Source organism: Mastigoproctus giganteus, chromosome 8 (assembly GCF_048544385.1).
Source record: "Mastigoproctus giganteus isolate SK-2022 chromosome 8, ASM4854438v1, whole genome shotgun sequence".
NCBI lineage: Eukaryota > Metazoa > Arthropoda > Arachnida > Uropygi > Thelyphonidae > Mastigoproctus > Mastigoproctus giganteus.
In genome coordinates this window covers 39380287-39408132 of record NC_143582.1, presented here as the reverse complement: position 1 = coordinate 39408132, position 27846 = coordinate 39380287, and the positions used below count along the sequence as shown (strand labels likewise).

The 27846-nt window shown below is 35.9% G+C and overlaps 1 protein-coding gene across 3 annotated transcripts in view; it reads right to left on the bottom strand.

Annotated features, from left to right (window-relative positions):
- Positions 1-758: 758 nt before the first annotated feature.
- The window catches only part of Lerp (lysosomal enzyme receptor protein), a 441548-nt gene continuing 414460 nt past the window's right edge, over positions 759-27846 (bottom strand). Inside the window, exons 42-43 of one of the 3 annotated variants that reach the window (XM_090379900.1) lie at positions 10537-10578; positions 1432-1537 (exon numbers count right to left, since the gene is read on the bottom strand). In XM_090379900.1, the coding sequence (XP_090236026.1) occupies positions 10543-10578 (36 nt within the window). In that variant the 3' untranslated portion in view covers positions 1432-1537; positions 10537-10542. Of the gene's footprint in view, positions 1538-10531; positions 10579-27846 lie in introns of all 3 variants that reach the window. The other 2 variants (XM_090379901.1, XM_090379899.1) reach the window with 2 other exon arrangements.

The window sequence follows — 27846 nt, the reverse complement described above, 5'->3', positions numbered from 1 at the left end:
CCATGATACAGATGCAATCCTCAGTAGGAGATATGGCCACCCCTAATGTCAATGTAGGCTTTGCACTGCCTGTCCATAGAACAATGTTGTTGATAAGTTCTTACATCATCCATTCCTCTGTCAGCTGGGTGTGAATGTGCCACTAGGCATCTCCCCAGAGTCTCCCATATGTGTTCGATGGGATTTAGATTGGTGAACAGAACAAATTCATGTGGGAAAGGATTACTTCAGTACAGTAGTGTGCACCGGTTACAGTACCGCCTTCCAGTATCTGGAGGTGTGTACGTCCATCCAAGATAATGCCTCCCCAGATGAGAACACCTCAACCACCATATCAATCCTTTTCAGTGATGTTACCGTGTGCCACCCTCTTGCCAGATTAGCTGCTGAGACTGAATCTACTCTCATAAGTACCTTAAGTAAAGATTTTGTGGCTGTAACCTTCAGAAATAGTGGTTGTCCTTAAGTTTTGCACACCAGTATAGTTGTCCGACAAGTGGTGCTTGAGTACCGCATGGATATTAATAGTAGGCAGTGTATATTACAGTGTGTGTGTATATAATAAATAATTTTTTAATTAATTAAAATTGGACCTCCAAATCAAACCTTGCACATAGATCCCCTGCATACTGCACAACTCTAGCTTGTCATTATATTAGTGTTGATTTTTTGGCATTCATCATGCAATGCAAATAAAAACCACAATGACAACAAAATAACATTCTGAAAATGTGCAAAATTTTTATTTACACGTACAGCTCAATCTTTCCTGTGGTATTTATCACATATAGTTAGGAAGTTAAACTCCATCTGCTACCCGTTGACCTTCTAAAAGTGCACATTTATGAGGACATGATAATTTACACCTCCTTTTATAAAATTAAGTGCAATGAACATACCACAGGAAGATTCACCTTTCTTTTACATGGATTACACAATACATAAAAATGATTGCATACAAAATATGCTTTAGTGGACTAGAATGGATAATATTTCTTAACATATTAAGAAACGTCAAGTACATGAACAGTGACTAATAGAAAACATGTCACTATCTAATATTAAATAAAGAAAAAACCCTAAAACTGGGAATATTATTACCGTATATAAAGAAAAGTAATTCAATAAAATTCTCAATCAAATAGGCGTAGAATTATAAGATCACAAACCACAGTGCTGTAAAAAAATGAAAAGGAGGTTTTATGCCTATGTACAGTGTACAACTATAACAGAATTCACTTCTATCTGAATAATTATACTAAAAGTTTAAAATTAAATACTATGAAACAATCTAAAATAATGTGAAAATATTCTTCTTACATCTTAGTCTTTTTAAGGCACCTTTTCTTTTGTGCAGATTTTGTAGCAATCACTATACATTAATCACAACCACACTTAAAAGAAAAAAAAAATTAAATTAAAGGTAATACAGTGAGAAGAAGAACAAAGAATATCATGTTATCATATCAACATCACTATTTTCATCACATGATGTGTCGACTGCTTCATCACTAACTAGCAGTAAGGCATCATCAATCTATAAAAAAAAAAAAAAAGCATACATATTATGACAAAATAGGACTATTAGTTTTCACTGCATCATGCAATAAAACCTTTTCTATGACTAGAAAATCTGAAACACTAATAAAGAGGACAGTGTTTAAGGTAGGTACTGTAAAAGTTTTTCCATGCTGGGAGAAAGCACTTGCCTTTGTGATGAAAATTTCAGAATTTACAAGTTATACTGAGAAATATGCACAACTGCAAATTTATTCCAACATGAATAACTAAGTACAGTGGACCCCTGCTTTACGATTGTTTCACTTATGATCAAATCATTTTACGATAGACTCTCCATAATAAAATACCATTCACTATACAATATGTAGTAAGTGCTAGTTATCTTGAACATCGTTTGTGAATTAAATTTTAATTCTATTAAACAGTGATTCTAATAAGCTAAAATAGGAGGAATATTATCCACAAGTTATAAAAGTAAAGATATAAAGCACAATTTTACACTCTATTACATTACCAATTAACAAAATTAAATGATATGTGAAAATCGGAAGAACATTTTCCACACGTTAGCAAAATAAAAATATGCTTATGTGTGTAGCTTAATTGAGACTGTAATATACACACACTAACTAATTGATATTTCTATTCATTGACTTTTTTTTGGTTATAAAATCCAACGATCATGTTAAACAGTAAAAAAGATAAGCAATCAATAACAAAGAACACACAAATTGCAACTAACACAATACACACAAGTGAGGTATGGAGTAACAAGTTAAAGAAGCTTAAAAATAGTAAGGAAGAGAAGATTCTGAAAATGTACGTTTTTTATATGATTGAAGATTTCATTAAGGGGGAAACATTTCACCATAATAAAAAAAACAAAAAAAAACAGAGAATTTCAGCAAATGGTATTATCACAAATGCAATAAGATCAAGTTGACTACCTGTTTATAATTACATTAACAGAAAAGACCAATAAACCAGAAACTGCAAATTGTTTTTCGGTAGTGACTTCCAGAAAAGTGCTTTAGAAAAATATCACAATGCCATTCAAAATTGATTCTTATAACCGAATATATGATAACAAAGAAAGTGTAGCACATTTTAACGATTTGAATTGGTTTTTTGAAACTTGATTCTATAAAGCTGTTGATTCTACTAACCAGTGATAATGTTAACACATTACAATATTTTCATGATACGATGGTGTCTCTGGAATGGATTAATATCGTAAAGCGAGGGGCCACTGTATATCTTAGTAAAAACTAATGGTCAGTAGTAGCACCATTACCCTGCATTGCATTGCATACACTGAAGTTCCTGAACATAATTGCTACCTGGGAGTCTAAAACATTGATGAACTGATTATGGTGACACTCGGTCAAGTCAACCTAATTTCGGCAAAGTCCAGTTAGTCTACGACAGCCAAATCCCCTGGTTGCACCTTCACAATGGTGGGGCTGTTAGTCCTGAAATATGGCAACTAGCATACTGGAGGTGACCACCAGGGTGTGAACCAATGTAAGCAGGGGTCAAGGTGTGTTGCCCACACCACACAGAGAAATGCCACCCCTCTGTGTTACCAAGCAATATTAGGTGGTAGATGACTCTCATCAACCGCCTCAATACCGCCACTTTATTTATTGGAGGCTTCAATTGGTGGAACCTATGTTTAGTCTCCAGACCAAAGCTCTATCAAACCCCCTCCCCAACTCTTCTATCACGAAGTATGATTGATGTCTTTTTAGGTTATCATGGAGAGATCCACTCTTCCTTACACTTCAAGGGCACAGCACTAAAATGTTGTTTTGCAGGCTGGCTACTAGATAGTCCACCGGACTGACCATTGCCTTACACAAACAGAAAATCACTTCCTTATCTCTGCTAGCAAAATTCCTGTATAACATTGAAAAGACCCCATGAGATGCTCTGGTACCCTGTCTGCACTGCTCAGAAAACTTTATATCTGACTGTACAATACCCCAAGGTCTCTTTCATTCTCCACTACCCTGGGTGTAGTACTGCATATTTAGTATGTTACTCTGGGGTTACTACTACCCATATGCAGTACTTTGCATTTGGGTAGCAGAAAGCCCATCTGCCCAACTTTTCTAGATCCTATTGCAGTAGCATACTGTCTTTACTGTCATTAACAACCCTGTCACCAACCTTTGTATCATTTGCAAACTTGGACATTAAGCCTGATCTACCTTCATCAATATTATTGATAAATATAGAAAACAGCAATGGCCTCAACATCGAACTCTGGGGAACTCCACTAATAACAATAGTCTACGAAAAGCAGTGTCCACTGATTACCACTCTTTCTTCTCCATCTCAACCATTCCTTCATCTATAGCAGCAACTTGCCCTTAATGCCATACTGTTGCAATTTGTACAGCAGTCTTCCATGTGCAGCAGTATAAAAAGCTTTCCTGAAATCCAAGAATATGATATCAAAATTATGTTTTGCATCCAGTTCCTTTGTGACCACATTGTAGTATTCAATCAAATTTAACACAAGATTTTCCCTTAACAAACCCATGCTGTGTCTGAATTATAACTGCAGTCTTGCCTAGATGATCCTGCATTGCTTCTTTAAGAAGTGACTCCATTATTTTCCCCAGAACAGGTCTGTAATTACTTGTCACCCTTTGATCCATCTTTGTGAATAGGGATGCATATCTAGTCTATGGGGGACCTCCTCTGAATCCAAGGATGCTTTCATAATTATGGCTAAGGATTTGATTACTTTCTTTGCTGCCTCCTTTAATATAATTGAATAGATCCCATCCGTCCCAGGCGCCTTTTTATCTTTAACTTCAACAATTTCTCTTCCACTTTGCTCTCAGTTATTACAAAATCATTTAGTTCACTGTTAGAGTTTGATAAACATCTAGTCTCTCCACTTCCCTACAGAATTCCTCATGGGTAAATGTAGATGCAAAATACTTATTCAGTTTGTCAACTACCTGAGCAGGATCATCAACAGTTGAATCACTGATATCAAGTAACCAATCTGATTCATCCCCTTCCTTCTAGAGTTTACATAAGTAAAGAAGTCTTTGCATCCTTTGCCAAAGATTTCTCATAATCTGCCTTGGCTTGTCTAACCCCATTTGTGACTTTTTTTAGAGACTAAAAAAACTTTCAGTGTCACCTGATACTTTATATGCATGACATGCATTTTTCTTCTCTGCCACGAGTCTCATTAGATCATCTGACATTCATTTAGACCTAAACCTTGAACAGTAGTTCTTAGTTTCTATGAAAAGCCTAGCAGTTTCCAAGATCAATTCCTTGAAAGTAGTGACAACCACAAGTTCCAGTCAATATCTGGGAAGTTAAAATTCCCCATTATGAGATACTCTGGTTTATTGGCCCACTCTATTTCTCTGTATAATTATACACAGAAATAGTTATATTGTACTCATCAGAGTCATTAGGCCTATAATGAACTCCTACCCTCATTTTTGCTTTCCTAATGCTTATGTCAGTTTGGAGGCACTGCCTTAGATTTTGTGTGGTTCTTAACTAACAGCAGAACCCCTCCTGTATACATTGCACTCCCCAAATTCAAATTCTGCATCTCTTATTATCTGAGTGACAACTTGTCTCTAATATTCTCATAGTATCCACCTCTGTCTTGACCAGCACTTAAAATTCATCAATTTTATTTACTATACTACTAGCATTGGTGTACATGCAAGTATACACATGCATACAGGTGTTCTTACTCTTAGTTACCCTAACATAACCCATGTATTTACTTGATGACTCCCAGCAGTTCTTGAAATCCTCAGCACCTTGCTTTCCAGCCTGCTGCTCATCCCAATAGAATCACTTCCACCTCAGCATGTGGCTACTGTTAACCTATTAGTCTGTGTATTCCCCCAAGCAAACAGTTTTCCAACCCACCTAGTACTGCCTCAATATCATCAACAAATATTCTTGCACCTTTTTTTATTTAAGTGTATCCCATCCCTGTAGAAGCATTCTCTCCTGTTAACAAGCACAGACCACACTGAGAAAATTTCTACCCTATGAGCTTTTCATAACCTCTCCAGGGCCGAAATGATTGACAAGGCTCTCATCATGTACTCCCTCCTATCATGTCTGGGCAGAATTGTAGTCACTTTCAAATTTAACCCTAACCCGACTTTTTTTTCAACATTGACCTGTACTTGTTAAGTCCGCAAATCTCCTACTCTTAAAATGTCCTTAGTGCCAAAGTGTACAACAATATCACCTTTTGTGCCTTAACAGATGGGTTAAATTTGAAAGTGTCTGCAATTCTGCCCAGACAAAATAGGAAGAAGTACGTGATGAGATCCTTGTCAATCATTTCGGGCCTGTAGAGATTGTGCAAAACTGATGGGATACAATATTCCTCAGTGATCTGCACTACATCATCAACTTTTGCCCCTGGCAGACATACCCTGGTCCTATTCCACCTATCCTTTTTACACAATATATTTCCCATTTCCCTGACAATTGAGTCACCAACAACAACTAGCTCTTGTGGGACCAGCGCATTCTACCTTGGGAATTACCACTGTGTTGCTTGATGATCAAGTGCAAGCTCTGACATTGATGTGGGCAGCTGAGAGCTTGATGGACTCCCCAAGTTAAATCCTTTGGGGGCATCGACCCTGTTCTTCAAGCTCTCATAAAGGCCCTAACAATGCTGAGTTGGCTTCTAACACATCTCACACTCTTTACATTGGGCACACACAAATACATCCCCATTGAAATATCATGTCCGATTCCTGATCGTTCTGCAAACATTACACAAGCAGTACATTTCATAAGGCTGTGATTCAGAGGACAACCATCCCCCCCTCACTTCTCCCCCAATCCATGGCACTCCCACTACCTTGAACCTTTTGCTTTGCAGCTCTAGTCTGAAGCATGATTTCAGTTCATATTCAGTATAATTAAAAATACTACACTAAATTTATATCCTAATGCAGTAATAACACTATGCACCGGTTATGGTATGAATTTTGCATGACTGACTTTGTATATACTTCAATATCGAGCTTACAGTATATGTATTTCATATTAAGCTATAACATTACATTTGTAAATTCTAAGTAGTTATAATAGATAATAAATTTAACTATCAATTGCCAACCTACATTATTTGAACTCTCAAGTGACCTATTTGTGATACTATATCCATGCCAAATCACCGATACTAAAAGCTGTACAAATATTAATGTTGTATGTTATGGACTATGTGATGAAGTTAAGTTATTAAATCATGTATGTAGTACTATAAATTATAGTATAAGCCTCTTCTGATACTGATTACACTGCTACAAAGGTATGTACAAACCTCCTGTATCTGCCATATCAATATTAAGACAACGACAGCAACATTCAAAACATTCTTATAGATATGATATAATGCCAGCAGAAGTCGACTGTGGTTTTTTAAGCAATTACAAGGGCCAAGTAAAGGACAAATACACCAAATTAATCAGGAAATCAAAAACAAATACAACAAGATTAATTTTAAATCAAAAGTTAGAGAGAAAATAATTTTAAATCAATAAATAAAATTTCACCTAGCGGCTCCTGAAAAGACGTGTAGTCACTAGCCTTGTGAGCAAATCTGATTGGACCTTATACTTACAGCTTGACATTTTAATCATTAAAATCCATATACATCAGTTATGTATGGAATTTGTAGGCTAATCTATCTATTCTTTTTAGGTGGGACACAATTTGAATGATAAGCTGTGTAAAATTAACTAGGAATAGCATATTTTTCAAATGCAAACATATAACTGTAATCTATAAGTAAAGAAATTACCTTGAATTACTGTTGACTTATATGTATAAGTTATTGGAAAAATATCTTTTAATTTTTTTTGTTGTTGTTTCAGAATAACTTGAACACAGGAAAAGTACGATGAGTCTTGTAAAGTGACACACAAAATGCTGAAGAAGTTGCATGTCACTTCAAGAAGTTCTTTGGACGTAATCCACCTAAAATAAAGACCTAAAGCAAATTGTGAAGAACTTTGAAGTGCAAACAGTGCACAATCTACCAAAACCTGGTAGACCTTGTAAGAGAGGATATCAGAAAAATGAAGTCTGAAAAAACCTCAAAAAAAGTTTGAAACGTAAAATACCCGAAACAAGCTTAAATAGGAACTTAAACTGTTTTATCATCCTGTGTTGCTAAAAAATTTTAATGAGGATGACCCAGATAGAAGATTGGAATTTGTCAAACAGTTTTCGGCTATGTGTGATACAAACCCAGATATTATTTATTTTATGTACTGATGAAGCCACATTTAAACTAAATGGAACTGTTAATTGCCATAACTGTATTTATTACTCATTTAAACAATCCCCATTTATTCTTTAATAACACATATTTACATGCTCCTGGCTTGAAAGTGGTCAAGAAGACTGCTAAAAGACAAAATCATTCCATTAATACAATAGAAAATCAAAATTTCAGCATTGCCTTTTTTTTTTTTTTTTTTTAATATATGTAGGATGGAGCACCAGCTCATTATACAAAATTTATCCATGAATTATAAGATGAAAAGTTTCCAGGTTGATAAATTGGATGGCAGGGTTCCATTAAATGGCCACTGTTCTGCCAGGATTTAATACCCTGTGATTACTTTTTGTGGGGATTCTTAGAAGATAATGTATTTAGTAATAAGCACAAGTCTCTGCTGGTGGTTCAGCAGCCAATGGAGCATTTGAGAACAATTCTGAGGAAATGCACCTTGCTGTGACCAAAAGATCACAATTTTGTAAATAACCAAAATGGCAGCTATATTCACATTGGGTATGGGCTTAATTTTTTTATAATGGACTAAAAATAGCTATAATGAATTAAAGGGATTCATTCATTCATATTATTTTTATAGGATAATATTATTAATACAGACACCAATAGTCTAAATGCCATCATATAAGATGTTTTACTGCCTTGGATCATACCCCCATTCCAGCTCAAAGCCAGCCTGCCCTCATTTGCATGGCTGCTGATGCATAAAATGTAGACTAACACAGATTCTCTTTCTAGTGTAAAGATACATGATATAAGCAATAATTATTTGTTAATTTAAACAAGTTAGTTAACATATGCAGTGTGTTACATTCCATGCACATTCATTTATTCTTAAGTTAATTGAATTTCTTTTCTTTTTCTGTGATTAACAGAAGTGAAAAGTAAATACAGTTATCTCCTTATCAATTAATTACTAAGATTATATCTCTATAGTTTTACATTCTCTAAATCTAGCTGTTCAGTTTAACTGCAACTGTATACTGTTTATTACTCTCCTCCCATATACTCTTTTTTTTTAAAGTCTCATCTCTATATATCTCTTCACAAGTCTTACATAACAATACATGTGGAGTGTGCATGTACTGTCTAAAGCTAACAATATAGCATTAAAACTATATTTAATCTATGAAATAATAATTATTGGATTTCTAATTGTACAATTTTAATAAAATTTCAAATGACTTAATAAATATTTCTAAAAGGCAATAAGAAAATTTCATTAAAATCCATCCACTGGGAATCAAGTTGTTACAAGGTTGGACAGATAGAGAGACATGGTCAAGACAATGAAAGTGTGTGTGTGTGTGTGTGTGTGTGTGTGTGTGTGTGTGTGTGTGTGTGTGTGTGTGTGTGTGTGTGTGTGTGTGTTGGGGGGGGGGATTTAGGTACATTACCAACTTTAACCATATTTTGCCACTGTGTATTATTTCTGAACAGGTGTGTGTGTTCATAGGACAATTTGCATGTTGTGCAGGCTGAAAATTGGAAACAGCTCATGGGGGAGGGCAAATCTCAGGCACACCTCTGTCTGAGATATGCTATCTATAGCCCTTAATACAGAAGCCTCTAGAAATTCCTCCAGTCCAATAGGACATGAACCCAGACCTCTCCCAAAGAGTAACAAGTATAATATCACAGAGGAGATTTATTGATTCACAGAGGTGAGAAATAACACCAACTGTTTTCTTTTATTAGAGAAGCATTTTTTTTTTTTTTTTTGGTTTAAGAATGATTTAGGTGATACGATGGGCTGCAATTTAAGCTTCTAAACATGATTACTGACAGTAACAAGTTAAGAGTAATGAACAACATATTTCAGTATACAAAAAATTGAGCAAGAGTTATAATTACTTAACTATAAAATTTTGGCTGAGTTAGAGGGCAAACTGCTACATGAAGTATGGAAACCAATGCTCGAAGAACAGTGTATTGGAGTGAAATGAAAAACCCAGAGATCATTTAATTCAGTACTGTATGGAAAAGCCCAAGGGAAGGGAGGGGAGTGGAAGATTCATTTTTGGGAAGAAAACAAGGGAAAATGCGACAATGCTGTGAATATATTAATAAATAACTTACTGAGATAAATATCAGTACTATATTATGGGGATATTATATTGTGCCAACAGGAGAATAAACTCAAACTCTTACTGCTTAAAATCATCAGTAGACTGGTCAGAAATAATAATGATACACTACTAATTTACATCTAACTAATGTTTGTTTGTTATTTGGTTTTTAGGAGCATTAGCAACTAAGGCCATATTGCTCCGAGATATGCGGTGGTCATTCCCTGACCTTTCCGCATCCTCCGTATTTGGTGGTGACAGGCTCGAACCCTGGTCTAATCAAGAAGCAACATGGCGCACTGCTGCTCCTTCCCACCTGGCTACAGAGGCGCCCATCTAACTAATAATTTACTAAATATTAAGGTTTTCTGGACATAGTTGTTATTAGATACATGCTGCTATATTTTAATGTTAGTATAATTTCATAATAAAATTACTTTTCATGCTGAAAATTCCCACATTTCATGCATATTTACATGCAGAAAATCTACTCACTAAGAAAGAAAACAATTTAGCATATAAAAGTTAATTTTATTAAAGTTAGGAGAGGAAAAATTATTTTTGAATTATGTCAGTGCACACCATTCCCCTTAAATCACAAAAATCAAAAGTAACTCACACTACCTGGCATTAGAAATCTCTTTGCAACTCTGTTAACAACTCCCCCTAAAAGACCGAGATTAAAATACTTTTACTTAAAGAAAGGAATATTAACACAAAGTTGTACAATGTGCTTTAAGAAAGTTCTACTCAATTTTTTCTCATTTCAATTTTGAATATGGTGTCCATCAGCTTGAAATTTTTAGACAGCAGAGAAGCAACTTATCTGTGTACCATTATTTTAAAGTCAAAATGTTGACTTTTCTTGTTGCAGCAGGATGTTAGTGTTCCTACAATTTAAATAAAAATGATTTTAACAGAATGTGGGAGGGAAGAGAATGTTCCTGCTGAGAGGGACTTGTAAAGTGGATCCACTCTTTAAAGATGGCCAAGATTGATGACACCTGTTTTTCAGGTCAGATGGGGGGGGGGTCTATCATTGAGCACAAATGAAACCATAATGTACAAATGGAGAGGGCTCATTGCATTTTTATCTAAGATTTTTCCATTGCATTTCATTCATTTGCAATTTTAAAAAAACTATGTATGAATGGAATGTAAAGAGGAATAATGTTGATTCATCCTGCTAATAGAAATAGTTATTTCTGAAAAATACACTGCTTTCACTTTGCAGGAGTGGAGATAAGATTGCAAGCTAGTATTCATCATAATGCATGTTCTGATCTATCTGGATTACAAAAAAAAATTGCTCTGACTTCTTGCACACACCCTTACTCTTTGCTCTAAGTTTTGGCATTTTGCAAAAATCACATGGCCACCTACAGGAATGTCATTTTCACATTGAATGGACTTCAAAAAATGTAATGAGATACTGAATAGATATTTCCCACTAAAAGAGCAAATAGCTCAATTTATAAAATAAGGTTTTTAGCCTATTCATAATCAAAGTAGATTTATTGGTAAATATGACATTTCCTTTTAAACATGTAATCAATCTTTGATCTAGTTTTCTTCAGGCTTTGATATCTCTGATTGTAGTGCTATTACAAATAACTGCTCTGACATTTTACTACAAGTGAATAAATCCATCCTGTACAGAAATTGTAATTACTATTCATTCATTTATTAATTGTTGCTATTGATTGGTTTTTATAAATACAGTAGATAACTCAAGCTTCAGTGAGTCAAATTGCTCACTATTTTGAACTTCAATTTTATATCAAAACCTCCACAAGAATAATGCTTTAAAATTCCTGTTAATGAACTATAATTAGTGATATTACGATTAGCTGCACTGATATTTTACTACAAACTTAATGATGATCATAAACTCAGCATTTCTGCAATTTAGTCCTGTAGGTCAACACAAAATGCTCAGTCTCTCACTCAAACAAAATCATAAAATCTTCCGTATAGGTCTGTCATGAAATTTACCTATGTCTGCAGTAATTCTGTTTACGATGAACTATTCTGGCAGTTTTTGAGTATAACATAAAGATCAAAGTTATAGTACTATATGTACTTACAAGATGATTCAAGGAATGTTTATTTACAACAGCTAAACCATTTTCCATCATAATCATGAAGGATTTAAAGCAAGTAATGGAATAGCTACTAAATTTCAAAAAATGACATCATATACTTTTTAACTTTTTTTGGGGGCATAACTAAAGCAGTTTCATTTGATTATTTTGTAAATGATGATAAGGATACTAAAATTAGTTGACTGTGTTTAACTGTTGCAGAGAGGTAGTTTCCCAGATATAAACACAAAAGCATGAGGTAATGTAGGAGAAGAAGAAGAAGGAGCAGCCAATAGTGCCACAAGATATGCCTATCTTGTGGCACTATTGGCTGCTCTCTATGCTAAATACAGTTACTATGCTCTTGAATTTTGTGTTGAAAATGTGGTATTAAGAAGAGTTATTTGATTTTCTTGGTGATCATCTTGTTACCAAAATTACATTGTAGTAGGATTGAGTGTTTTTTCATGGTATCAGGTAATATTTAACCATTTATAGACAAGTGTTTATTTTGACAGTTGGAACATTCTTTATCCTAACGGTCAGCTGATTGTTTGCCTATGCTACAGCATAGCATAAATACTTAACATCTTATCTAGCTATAATTTAAAATTTATTCATTTGGGGCTAAACCTGAATGAATCAACATGAAAATATTGGACATTTAGCTAAACATTGATAGAGGAAGGGAATAATAGTGCCACCTCACTGAAGATATAAACAGCAAAAAAATAAAATAAAATAAATTAAATTAGTGCAAAACTAATTGAATAATGCATATGCATTATTCAATTAGTTTTGCACTAATTTAATTTTTTGCACACACACGGGGCACGGAAAGCAATGGGAAACTACCCTGTAAAGAAAGCATATCCCAAGTAATCTTATGATGAGAGAGCTAGAGAGTGTCTGAAAGATCTGGCAGCTACGAAATCATCATAGTACAACAGAATGCTGATGGTGATGTTGGTCCCTTCCAGGTTGTCAATGTGAGAAATTCCTGTTGTGGAATCAGGACATGGAATTTATGAACAATGTTGAAAGCTGGAGAGTGTGAAATGAGAAATGTACTGTGTGGCAGAGACAAGATACAATGAAGTGAGAAAATATGTAAGTGGATACTATCAAGTTGTGCACTCTGGAAGTAGTGGCAGACAGGGATGTGTGGCAATAATTATTACAAAAAGATTCACGAGAGCACTAGTAGATGTGGAATTGTTCAGACACAGACTTATCATGGTCAGATTTGTGGCAAATCTGGTCGACATGGTAATTATACAAGTTTATATGCCAACCTCAAATACTGCTGCCAAATTAGTTGAGGAGACATATGAACAGCTAGAGGAATTAATACAGAAAACGAGATCAAGAGACAACATGGTAATTATGGGGGATTGGAATGCAGTGGTTGGAGAGAGAGAGAGAAGGGAAAAAAGACTGTGGGGAACTTTGGTCTAGATGTGAGAAATACAAGAGGTCAACACTTAGTGGAGTTTTGTACAGAAGAGAGTCTAATGGTTGCATATCATGGTTTAAGACAGTACTCCATAGAAGATATACATGGAAGAATCCTGGCGACTCACAAAGGTACCAAATTAATTACATCTTAGTTAAACATATAACATAACCAAGTGAAGAAAGCAATGTCCTATCTGGGAGTGGACAGAGGTTCAGACCACTCACTCGTGAAGATGAATGCGGAACTAAAATTGAAGTGCTTGAATAAAAAGAAATCATTCATGAGATGGAACATTGAGAAATTTAGAGAGGAGAGTCAAAAATGACTTGTAAAGCTGCATCGGAGACTCTGGGGAAGAAAGAAAAAATTAGGAAGAAGCCTTGGATCACAGATATTTACTGCAGAAAATGGATGAGGAGGAGACTGAAAGGCCAAAAAAAATTATGATGATCAAAGGAACTATTGTAGATTGAAGAATGAAATTGATAGGGAATGTAAGAAGACAAAAGAAGAGTGGGCAGCAGAGAACTGTCAAGAGATTGAAATGCTAGAACAAGGTTGGATGGACTTGGTGCATAGAAAAATCAGAGTTAACAAGAAAGAGCAGAGGAATTCAAATGAGAGCAATGTGGAATGAAAAGGGAATGACAGTACTGAATTTCGAAGAACAAAAGGAAAGAAGGAGGAGGTATGTTGAAGAACTTTATGAAGATTCAAGCAAGTACACATGGCAGAATACGGCACTAGAAGAACAAGAAAACATGGAGGAGGAACTATCTAAAGATGAATTCAACACAGCCTTAAAGTCTCTTAGCAATAATAAAACCAGGAATTGATTTTAAAATACAGTGGAGAAAATCTGAAGAAAGCCTTATTTGAAATGATAAAGAAGATATACAGGGATGAGCATTGGCCAGAGGAATTCTGCACTTTAATCATAATCCCCATACCCAAGAAGATGACACCAACAGTATGCCAAGATTACAGAACTATAAATCTTATTACCCATGCATCCAAGATTCTGCTGAAAAATATCAGTCCACATGGAGAGTCATTGAACAATTTCTGGATGACTCACAGTGCAGTTTTCACAGAGGCAGATTGATGAGATATGCTATTGGACTGTTGAGAAAGTTGGGAGAGAAAATATATATCATGAGAAGAAACATCTGTGTGTGTTTTGTGGATTATGAAAAGGTTTTTGATAGAGTAATCTGGAGAGAACTGTTCCCATTGCTTGAGAAAATTGGATGCAAGAAGATTACTAAACTGATCTATGACTTATATAGAAGACTAAATGCAATGATACGAGTGAGGGAGAACTGACAGAAAAATCTAAATTTAAAAATGGAGTAAGACAGAGATGCTTACTTTCATCTGGATTGTTAGCATTAGCATTAGTAGAGGCATTTGATGCAAGAAAGCAAGCTTATGCAGCATCAGCCAAAAAAAATAAAAATAAATAAAAATAAAAAAAAATAATAAATAAAAAATAACCACTTCCACTTCACCCCTCTGTTCGTTCGAAATACCTGTCCAGCTGAGCCTTAAACTTATTTAGGCTATCAACTTCCACGACAAGGGATGGAAGTCTATTCCACCAACCAACCACCCGCTGGCTAAAGGCAAATTTCCTCACTTCTATCCTACATCCGTCTTTTCTCAATTTGAATTTATGCCCTCTCAGGTGATTATTCGCAGCAAGAGGAAGAATCTCATCAGCAGTGAGCATGCTCAAACCATTCAAGGCTTTATACACCTCTATCAGATCACCTCGCCGGTGCCTAGTCTCCAGACACTGTAATTTGCAAAACTTAAGCCTTTCTTCGTAAGAGCACCCCTTTGTTCCATTCACTAATCTTGTTGCCCTTCTCTGTACTCGTTCCAGCATCTCTACATCCTTCAAATGAGGCCTCCAGACCTGTATACAGTACTCTAGGTGTGGTCTGACCATTGCCTTATACAATGGAATAATCACCTCCTTATCCCTGCTAGAAAAATTCCTATATATCATCGACAATACATCATGAGCTACTCTTGCAGCCCGTCTGCACTGCTCAGAAAACTTCATATCTGCCTGCACAACCACCCCCATGTCCCTTTCATTCTCTACCACTGTCAGTGTAGTACCACAGAGTTGATACGTTGCTCTGGGGTTGCTGTTTCCCATATGTAGTACTTTACATTTGTCAATGTTAAACTTCATTTGCCACCTCTCAGCCCATCTGCTCAACCTTTCCAGATCCTGTTGCAGTAGCATAGTGTCAGTAGTGTCCTTGACAACCCTGCCAACCTTCGTATCATCTGCAAACTTGGACATTAAGCTTGATATACCATCATCGATATCATTTATAAATACAGAAAACAATAATGGACCCAATACTGAACCCTGAGAGACTCCACTAATAACATTAGTCCACGATGAGCAGTGTCCATTGATTACCACTCTGTCTTCTCCCCCTCAACCACCCCCTTATCCATAGAAGCAATTTGCCTCCAATGCCACACTGCTCCAATTTGTGCAGCAGTCTTCCATGTGCAACAGTATCAAAAGCCTTTCTAAGATCCAAGTATATAATATCAAAGTTATTCCCTGCATCCAGTTCTTTTGTGACTGCATCATAGTATCCAATCAAATTGGTCAGGCAAGACTTCCCCTTAACAAAACCATGCTGTGTCTGAGCTATAACTGAAGTCTTGTCTAGATGATCCTGCAGTGCTTCTTTAACCAGTGCCTCCATTAATTTTCCAGGAACAGAAGTTAAACTAACAGGTCTATAATTACTTGTGTCACCCTTTCATCCTCCTTTGTGAATTGGGGTCACATTTGCACATCTCCAGTCCATGGGTACTTCCCCTGAGTCCAAGGAAGCGCTCATAATTATGGCTAAGGGTTTGCTTACTTCCTTTGCTGCCTCCTTTAATATAACTGGATAGATCCCATCCACTCCAGGTGCCTTTCTTGTATTTATCTTCAACAATTTCTCCTCCACTTTACTCTCAGTTATTACAAGATTCTCTAGCTTACTGCCAGAGTTGAATACACCTCTGACATTCCCCTCGCTGAATAACACCTCATGTGTGAATGTCGATGCAAAATATTCATTCAGTTTGTTAGCTACCTGAGCAGGATCATCAACAGTTGACCCATCGATATCAAGTGGACCAATCTGATTCATCCGCTTCCTGCTAGAGTTTACATAAGTAAAGAACTCTTTGCTGTTTTTCTTTGCATCCCTTGCCAAAGATTTCTCGTAATCTGCCTTCGCCTGCCTAACCTCCTTTGTAACTTGGTTACAGATCAACTTGTATCTATCATAGGCTTCTGTGTCATGTGTTAATTTGTATGTATCCCATGCATGTTTCTTCTCTGCCATATGTCTCATTAGTTCATCTGACATCCACTTAGGCCTAAACCTTGTTGTTGTTATTTGTTATTTGGTTTTTAGGAGCATTAGCAACTAAGGCCATATTGCTACGGGATATGCGGTGGTCATTCCCTGACCTTTCCGCATCCTCCGTATTTGGTGGTGACGGGCTCGAACCTAAACCTTGAACAATATTTCTTAGTTGGTATGTAAAGCCTAGTAGCTTCCAAGATAAGTTCTTTGAATGCTTCCCATTTTGAATTTGCTGTTGGTAACATCATCAGTTGGTCCCACTGTATAGAATTTAAATACTGTCTCAGTCCATCGTAGCCACCTTTACGAAAGCAATAACCCTTCCCTTTACCCCTAATTGTAGTTACCTCTTTGAGTAAATCCCACTTCAGCACACTGTGATCACTGCCACCTAGTGGTTCATTTACCTGCAGATTCTTAATGCATGAAGAATCACTACTGATAATCAAATCAAGAGTATTACTCCCTCTAGTTGCCTCCTGAACATGCTGATGTAGAAAACAATCATCCAATAAATCCACAAAAGCCTTGTGGATTTATTAGATGATTCTTCAATGCTTTTGCTGAAATGATAATAAAGGAGGCACTTGGGAATAAGAAGTAAGGGTTAAAATAAGTGAAAAGTATGTACAGACTATAAGTTTGCAGATGATCAGGTCATAATAGCAGGTTGCTCTGCTATGCTGCAAAAAAATGATCAGAAGACAAAATAAGAAAGCACTGAAGTATGGAATGAAGATAAATGTAATGAAAACAAAGGCAATGATGATTGGTAAAAGGTCAATTCCCTTCCAAATAGAGATTGATGGAGTAAGAATAGAACAGGTAGATCACTTTAAGTATCTGGGGCAGTTATTTTCACAGGACATTTCATGTCAAGCAGATTCCAACCAGAATTGCAATGGTAAAACAATCTTTCAAGAATAACCTATTATTGATTACACAGAAGATGTCACAGGAAATTAGGAAGAAAATAATAATGACATATCTGGTCAGTGGCTCTATATGCAGCAGAGACATGAATTCTTACAAAGAGAGACAAAAAGAGACGAGGCCTTTGAGATGTGGTGCTGGCGCAGGATTGAAAAAATTAAATGGACTAAAAAAAGTATCAAATGTGAAAGACATGTACAGGAACAAAGGAAAATTCTAGGTAGAATAAGAACTAGACTCAAATGGTGGTTTGCTTCTGGATGCCGTGGAGGGAAAACACCCCAGGGAAGACCAAAAAATAACTTCATTGGGAAGTTGCTGGATAAAGCAGGGCTTTGTGAAATTTTGAGGAACTAAAACAAATGGCACAGGAGAGACAAAGGTGGAGACAGCTCATCAGAGAAACTGACCAGTCACAAGACTGAATTACTGACGACGATGATCTGACAATGATGATGCTCAAAAGGCAATAGATTTATTGCATAATTTACTGAAGGGTTTCCAACTTCAGCAGAAGTAACTTCTCTGCAGTAAATCACATTGAGTACATTACAGAATAGGAACTGTAATGTAGATAACACACCAAGCCTTTGTTACTGAATATTTAAATAAAGTGTGTGTATAATTTTGTTTACGTTTTTAATACAATATAATATAGCTCTGCAATTATAAAACTTAAAGGAGAGCTTTTCCTTTCCAGGTTACTTGTGACCAAGTAGTAAGGGGCTAGTAGGTAAGTATATACAGGAAAACAAAGAGAAGGCTGCTTTCCTTCCTAATCTATTAAACTAGGTTTCTTTACTATAGATTGACTAATTGGTTAGTCTAACTTCAGTAGTAGGGAAAATCATGGAGGCTATGATCAAGGGTGGAAATCAGAATCACTGAGATAGAAATGGAATTCTGAAGGATACTCAGCATGGTTTGGTAAAGGGAAAATCATGTTTAACTAATCTGGTTAGCTATTTTGACAGGGTCATTCAAGAGCTGGACTTAGGGGATAATTTGGATTTCAGCAAAGCATCTGACTCAGTCCCGCACGAGCAGTTACTTTACAAACTGGAACAGGCTGGAATCACAGGAAAAATCCTTAAATGGATAGCTGGATGGCTTCGGGGCAGGAGGCAGAGGGTTGTGATAAATGGTTATTCCTCAGATTGGGTTGATGTAGGAAGTGGGGTTCCCCAAGGATCAGTATTAGGACCACTGTTGTTTTTGATTTTCACAAATGATATTGACGAAGGGATAGAGGGCATGATGTTTAAATTTGCAGATGTTGTAAAGATTGGTAACATAGTTAATGATCACCACCAAGCAGAGCTCCTTCAGAATGACCTAGATAGACTTCAGGGATGGTCAGAAAAATGGCAGCTATGCTTTAATCCAGCAAAGTGTAAGGTATTGCACTTGGGGAACAGTAACCCCAAAATAACTTATACACTTGGCAGAGTTGAACTGCAGACAGACATGAAGTTCTCCAAGCATTGTAGACTGGTTGCAAGGAAGGCCCATTGTGTCCTATTGATGATTTATCAAACAATTGCTAGTAGAGATAAGAATGTCATAATCCCATTATATAAGGCTATTGTTAACCCACTCTTGGAATACTGTGTTCAAGTATGGAGACTGCACCTAAAGAAAGTTGTGCTTCTTGAAAGGGTCCAAAGATGTGTAACTCATCTGGTGAGATTGGCAAAAGGGCGTCCATATGAGAAAAGACTTCGAATAGGTGGGTTGCAGAGCTTGGAAACTAGGCACCTTAGAGGAGACTTGATTGAGGTGTTTAAGGCTCTGAGAGGCATAAGCAAAACGAATGAAGACAAAATTTTCACGGTTATAAATGATTCTAGAACAAGGAGACAAATTAGGGTTATGGGGGAAAGATATTTAGACTGGATTGCAGTAGGTTTTATTTTAGCTAGTGAGTTATAAATTATGGAATAAGTTACCTACGTAGGTGGTAGAGGCTGACAGTTTGGGGAAATTCAAAGGTCAGCTGGACAATTACCTAGGGGAGGTGGGAAATGCAAAGGTTGTCTATTTCCTCTTCTCTTATTAATTATTTTTTAATTTTCTTCTTCTTATTATTATTATTTTATTTTTTTGGTTGGTGCAGCATAAGCCATAGGCTTCCTTACACCATGTGGCTATTGCTAATACTAATTATGTATTAATAAAAAACTTTACAGGAAATTATTTTTTAGTTAAAAAAAAGAGTGCTACTTCATAAAAGCTGCCTATCACAAAATTATTTGGAACTTAGGACCTATAAGTAGTAGCTTATTTGGTTTAGAGGAAAAGGTAAATCTGCAAGGCAGATATCAGACCCTAGTTTTATATTTCCTAGCTACAGAAGAGAGTACACATTAAATAATTTTTTTGAAGGAGAAAATGCTTAAGGCATTTGTTTTATTATCCAAAAGCAAGATCAGCATAATTGGTACTTGGGATGCTGTTAGGATTAAAAAAAAATCTGGTATTCTCTTGCATATTTTGGGGAATCAATAAGGATGTCTGACTATAGGTGCCATGTTACAGTGATGGCACTGAGGACTGGGGATCACCTATTGTTAAAAGGTGTGCATGGATAATGTCTCTATGACCTATTTGCAGCTGAGCTAACATTACCTGCTAATGGCAGTTTAATCTGAAGCTTCAGGGTCACTGTTTAATACTTTTAAGCACCTTTGGGAAATGCATTTTTTCTGGATTATTGGTGTAAGGTCTTAGTATGGAACCTTTCACTTTTCATGATGTGCTGAGATGGCTTATTTGTTGGTATTAACGGCCAATTCACATTGAAGTTTTTGGGAGGTTTAATTTTTTCCAAGGATAAGAATTATTAATTTTTGTATATCAGTTCTTGGGAGGAAATCCCAGGATACTGTAACAGGGATATTTATTTCAAACAGTCATCTTGAAATGGAATTTAAATAGGCTGTTATAGGCTATTATTTCTAAACTTCCTGTTGAAAGAAATAAACAGGTAGAACTTTCTGTATGCACCTTTATATATGTGAATTAAACATTAAATGTTACATTTTATTAAAATCTATGAGCTCTTCAGGTGTCAAATATAAAATAAAACTTGGGAATAAAAATGAATTTAGAAAATGCTATATTTAAATATTAACAAGTTTTAAACGGGAACATAAGTGCTGTATATTTATATTCCACTCATGAAAAAAAATTACTAATTTGTGTGTACATACAAAAGTTCACACAAGATCATATTGTCAATATAAAACAATTGACAGTGATAAGCATGAAATGTTTAGGATAAAGACAAATCATCTGAAGAAACACAAATGCAATCTAAAATATTTTAGATAATTTGTTTTTACTTGTGTCCAGGGACATATGGCAATTAAAATCCTGGAGACATAAAATTATGAATCTTTATTCACATTGCTTCAAAAATCATCCAACTCATTAAAGGCCACCCTACACACTCAAACCAAGAAATTCAGACTTGCAATTAGCATTTTCATCCCAGTTAGGGTGAACATACCATAAAACAATTGACTTCACTCGGCAATCAAGAACTTCAACAGCATAATAAATAAATTTTCAATATATCGATATGTGGTTTTTTATTATCATCCCTTCTTCCAACCAGTACCAGTTGACATCTTCAGCATGGCAGGAAAAGATCCTGTGATTTCTAAAGGGAAAACTAAGGTGGGATTCTTTGAGGACTGGTGATAAATCTCTGCAAGTATGAAAAATAGGACCATAACAATATCAGACAAGCTCTGATATTTTAAATGCTTATATTTTCACACTTGCAGTGGAAGAACCCCACCCTGGTAATCCCTTTAAAGATCTCACTGGCTGGATTAAAATGCAGGTATTGAATCCTGAACGTGCTGAAGGTTTCCTATATCTACTTCCAGAGATAGGAAAAAATAAAAATCAATATATTAATCATACAATAATCGAAAACAAATATCAATATTTATCATCTAATAAACATATTGATTTACCAAAAATTTAAGTTCTTAACTGACCAACAAGCTCACTTAATTGCTTCAGAGATTGCACACCCTAAATGCACCTAAAGTGTTAATTGCAAATTTAAACTCTTGGTTTGAGCATTCAGGGCAGCCTTTACAACGCTGATTTATGTATTTTTAATAAGGTAAAAAAATAAATAAATAAACTTTATTATTCTTTTAAATAATGTTAAAAGAGATCTCTATCCATTACTAATGAAATATGCATTAACCTTTTCACAAAACAAAGATTGTTTTTCAGGTGCTGAGGAGTAGTACATATATTGATCTATGGTTTCAAGGTCAAGTACAAATTTTTCTTGGAATTTTTTCAGTACAGGGAATCCTCGTTATCTGAGGATAAATGGTTCCAGAAAATTCCACTTAAAACAGGGACCAATTTTTCGTAATGCATATTATGTACTTGTACATAGTAAAAAATAGACTGAAGGAACAGAAAGATGAGACAATTATTTTATTATACATTTTTTATTATAATATAATGAACAATTTAAGGTTAAGTAAAGTTTATTGAAGTTGCACTATTTTTCAGTTTTATTGATTATCTTTTTTTTGTGATGTTTTATTATCAGTACTTTGCTTTGAAAGCATGGTTAATAAAAACCAGAAAACTAAGAATTCACTTAATGTAAAAATTATCAAAAATATCAGAAGCGTCTACTAAAAGCAACGGTAAACGAGAAACTGACCGTAGGTAGAGCGAGTTGAGTCGAGTCAAGAGGATGCTAGCAGGAAGAGCAGGACAGAAAAAGTCAAGCGTGTAGTGGGGGGTGCTTCAATGTAAGTCAAAACAAAGTACATGGATACTATTATATTTTTTATGTTTTCATATTATTTGCAACCTCATAACTGCGGGGAGTCAGATACCGGGGACCCCCTGTACATGCTGCCCTCATCTATATTTCCAACTAATAATAGACAATTTTAATAGACAGTAGAATAAAAATAGTTTTGGAAATCTGAGGAGACTTCACATTTGTCAGACCCAGTTATCCAATTTTAGCTCATAAAATGCAAAATTAAAGTTCTTTGAAATTTGGAGAACTTGATGAAATTAAAGTAGTATAGAGAATATTATTGCCTCAAAAATTAAAAATATACAGTAAACCCTCATTAATCTGGACCCTGGTAATACGTACGTCGCTTAATCCAGACAGCTTTAAAAAAAAATTTTTAATTTTAAAAATCAAACGACGATCGGCTCAAAGGTCATATGTATTGTGTCCAAGGTCATTGGGCCATGATGATTCATGCTGCACAAACAACCTGGTTCCTGTCTGCACTTCAGATAGTTGTTTGTCATTTGCTCCGCAGTTACATGCTTCTATCTTTTGTCATTTGTGCTGTGCAGTTAAACAATGTCTTTAAGTAAGCCTAGTGTAGGACAGAAGCGTAAGCATAAGACACTTTCTCTTCACTTTTTCTATCAGTGATAGAAAAAAACTTGAAAAAGGAGCTTCAGTGTCCAGCATCACAAAACAAACCGTGTGGGACATTAATAATAAAAAAAAAAAAAATGAAATTCGTAATTTTGTTCTCAAGTTTAACGTGGAGAAAGAAAAAAGTAAAGTTAAATGAATGCGGATGCCTACTGATAAAGCACTAGATAATGCTCTGTACAAATGGTTTTTCCTAACCTTGTCTGGTTTGGCTGTGTGAGGAATAGAAATTCAAGCAGCGGCGGAGAGACTAGCTAAACAGTTAGGAAATGAACAATTTAAAGTGAGCTCAGGTTGGCCTTTTAGATTTAGAAGACGGCATAACATTTCAAACATAACATTTCCCCACACAGTTACGAAAATGTGTGGGGAAATCTTAGTGCTGATTTTGAAGCTGTTGAGCCTTTCAGGAAACAACTGAATGATTTTATTCAAAAGGAGGGTTATCAATTGAACCAGGTGCAACTTTGATGAAACAGGACTGTTTTGGAGAGCTCTGCCTCAAAACACACAAGTGTCAAAGACTGAGAAAACCACACCTGGAAGAAAAATAAGCAAGGAATGTGTTTCAGCATTGCTGTGTGAAAATGCTGACGGAACCCATATGTTAAAAATTGTCATCGTTGGGAAAAGCAAAAAACCAAGTGGCCTAAAAAACACTGTAGTAATGGACAATCTAACGGTACACTACTACAATTCCCGCAATGCATGGTTTACCATGGAAATAACAATGGATTGGTTCCACAAGAAAGCTGTGCCAGAAATCAAAAGACATCAAATTGAAGATTTGAAAATCCCAGAAGACGAAAATAAAGGCCTTGGTTTTGCTAGATAATGTACAAACCCACCCTGACATTGACAAACTCGTCAGTTGAGATAAGAAGATTAAGTGCATGTTCCTGCCACCAAACACGGCCTTTGGATCAAGGGGTGATCTACACAGCAAAGCAGCTCTACAGAAAGAAGTTTTTGAGTGAAGTCCTAGAAGTCGAGGAGCCACTAGTTGGTGAAGAAGACAGAAGAGGACAACAGTCATTGAAAAATTTCAAGTCGTACAATGTAAGATCTATGATTTTCAAACTTTGCTGATGCTGCAAAAGAAATCAATTAAAAAACTTTGACGAATTCTTGGAAAAAACTTCTCTTAGATGAAGAGGCTAATCCAGAAACAGATGGTTGTGAGATGGAAGACATTCATGAGACTCTACAATGAGGAGGGGGAAAAAGCTGTGTCCTTAGAGGAGATAGAGTCATGGATGGAAGATGATGATCCTGGCTACCACATCGTGACCGAAGATAGTGTAATGGCAGCAGAAAATTCAGACAAGGAAGATGATGAAGTGAACAACAACTCTCAGCCAAAACGTATCTGCCTATTATGAACACTTAAGACACCTACATGAATTTGTAGTAAAGGAAATAAACTGCAAACAATTACAAAAAAAAGATAAGTAATTTTTTCAAGCCAGTGAATGTGGCAAGTGATGTAAGTGAAGATGAACCAGTGCAGTCTTATTCTATGTGATTATGGACATTATGTATTTTTAATGTAAAATAAAAATGTTTTTATTGTTATTCATGTACATTATATTGTTTAAATAAGCTTTACCCACATTACAAAGCGTATTTCATATAATCCGGACTTTCATTAAAACGGACACCTCTCAGCCCCTATTAGTCCAGTTTAATGTATTTATTTTTTATAAATTTTATTTATTTTTTTAAATTCTGGTTTGATTTTTGGCAATAACTTTACTGTAATGATGAACAAGTAGTTTGTAAGAAATTAATATTTTAAAAGGATTTAAGTAAAAAATTTCATGAAGAAAGTCGATCCACTGAACCTATCCCTACCAAACTCACTACAGAATCGTGCTTGTGTTCAGGTAACTAGCTCATGAAAAGGTTAAACAGCAGTGTCAAATGTTTGTCAAAAAAATATTTCCCTTGCCTCCCATTTCTGGTGAAAAATTATCCATACTGTGTGACCATCATTGCTAGGATTGCCAACTAACCTGAAATTAATCAACTGTGAATTTTATCAAATAATCGATTTTGTATAAAAGATGAAAGCATTGTTATTTCTTACTTGGCCACTTCATAAATGCTCACCAGTCTATATACCAATTAAGATCATTTCTTATTTCAGGAAAGTTTTTGGCAGCTGATTAATTTAGGAACGTTCATATTTGGAATGTTATTATTTGATTTTTTGGTGTAGTAGCAGCTAAGACTGCACCTATTACAGTCTTAGATGGTACATGTTTGTTGTATTAGACATGAGGGTGCAAAAGTTGCTGTCAGAAACTGTTCTGTGATAGGACATAACTGATTTTTAGTCTCTCCACTGCTGACTTCGGGTGGTGTTGGTGGCTCTTGGTGGTCATTGTCCTTGTCTTTCGCATGATATCTTCTAGCTTGGTGTTAGTCCAATCTATGACCCCGAAGGTGTATGCTAGTACTGGAGCTGCATAGGTGTTTATGGCTTTAACTGTGTTCCCTCCGTTCAATTTTGCTTTCAGCAGGCTTCTGAGTCTCTGTTGATATTTTTCAGTCACGCACTTATTGGATTTCCCTGTGCTCTAACTGCTGAGCCTGCATCATCCCTAGGTATTTGTAGGTCTCTTCTTCTGTCATAGCTTCGATCTTTTTACCAGTCAGCAGCTGGTAGTTTCGGCCAACTAATTTTCCCTGGTGCAGTGTATGGATCTTGCATTTTTCTAGGCCAAATTCCATCCTGATGTCCTTGCTGAATTCTTCTGTGATCCGGAGTAGGTTGCTGGAGTTGCTTATCAGTTGCCACGTAGAGCTTGATCTCATCCTTGTACATCAGATGGGTGAGGATGTACAGGTTCTTTCTTCCTTCTTTGAGGTTATATCCATACTTGCTGCTGTTAAGCATGGTGGATAGCGGGTTGAGTGCCAGACAGAACCACAGTGGGCTCAGAGCATCTCCCTGAAAGATTCCTCTTCTAATGGGGATTGGCCTGGTTGTGATGTTCTCGACCTTAATGGTGGTACTCCATTTCACCATTGTTGCTCCTAGGAAGTTTGTCACTATTGGATTGACCTTGTAGATCTTCGGGGTCTCTATTAGCCAGCTATGAGGTATGGAGTCGAAGGCCTTGCGGTAATCGATGTAGGCCGTGTTTAGGTTGTGGTGCTTCTTGTAGGCTTGCTCCATAACTGCAGCATCTATGGTTAATTGCTCCTTGCATCCTTTGCTCCTCTGCTTGCATCCTTTCTGCTGTTCGGCTATTATGTTCTGACTCTAAGTGGTTTGATATCTTCTTGGTTATGCAGCTGGTCAGGATCTTGTACATTGTTGGGAGGCAGGTGATTGGCCTGTATTTTGCAGGGTTTCTTGTATCTTCGTCTTTAGGCTTCAGATATGTGATTCCTTCAGTGAGAAACTTCAGGATTGTCTCCGGGTGCCTTATTATTATTAGCCATATGGTGCAAAGAAGCCTGAGGCTTATGCTACACCAGCCAAAAAAAAAATTCTGAATTGCCCTGAGAGAGAGAGAACAAGAGTCAAAGGTAGAAGGGAATCAGCAAGAAAGAGAAGAATGATGATATCCAACTCAGGACCCTGAGTGTGCCAAGTCCATACTCACCAGATGTGAGCTCCTGAGCTTAAATGTTCTAGGAGTTTGCATTATGTGGAGTATAATATCCAAACATGTGCAAGGGAGTGGATCTAAAAAGTCAACAAGAACTTCACACTGCACCAGTTTACATTCCTGTATGTAATAAATGCTTTTATAACAAAATACTCTAGCTGTCAGCCCAACTAAGACAGATTAAACAATGATCAACAGCCCACTGAGACTGCGAACCAGTTCATTTTCAGGAACACAACTTGACCAAACATCAGGTATAATCTTAATAACAGTAATCAAGATATTATTCTATAACAAGATTAGATATGAAGAAATTACTAAGAAATAATAAATTACTAAGATGAGATGAGAGATGGCAATTCAAGTTTAATCTGTCAAAGATATCCAGGAATTTTGCCGGCAGAGAAAAAATGTAATTATCCCATTGTACACGTATATAAATGGTTAGACTGCATCTTGTGTATTGCATACAGCTGTGAAATCCTAATTTTAAGAATAATGCATATTCTTCTTAAAATTAGGCTCTAATTTCTCTTCTTTTCTCAGTTCCTTTAAGAAATTCTTCTTAAAGGAACGGGTGCAGAGAAAAGCAACAAGATTAGTCAAGGCACTAAAGGAAACTTTAACAAGAAAATCTTCCATTCTGAAATTCTTGTCAACTCAATGTTATTTCAGGCCAGAGTATGTAACTTATATACGTAATTTATGAATTACATGCTCTTATGGCCTAAACATAAGTTTATTCTTAGTAATGAACAACTCAGCACCAAATATAGCATATACCAACTCTTTATGATCAGTAAGTGCTGCCTCCTGGAATTAACAATAGAAGAGGGAGATGAGGCAATAAATCTGAGACTGATCCCAACAGCACAGTCAAGATCTATTTCTGTTTAACTTAAAAGATCAGTATGATAAAAGCACTTACTAAATGTAAGTTAAACAGCAATTTATCACTGACACTGGCAAAAGCAAGACA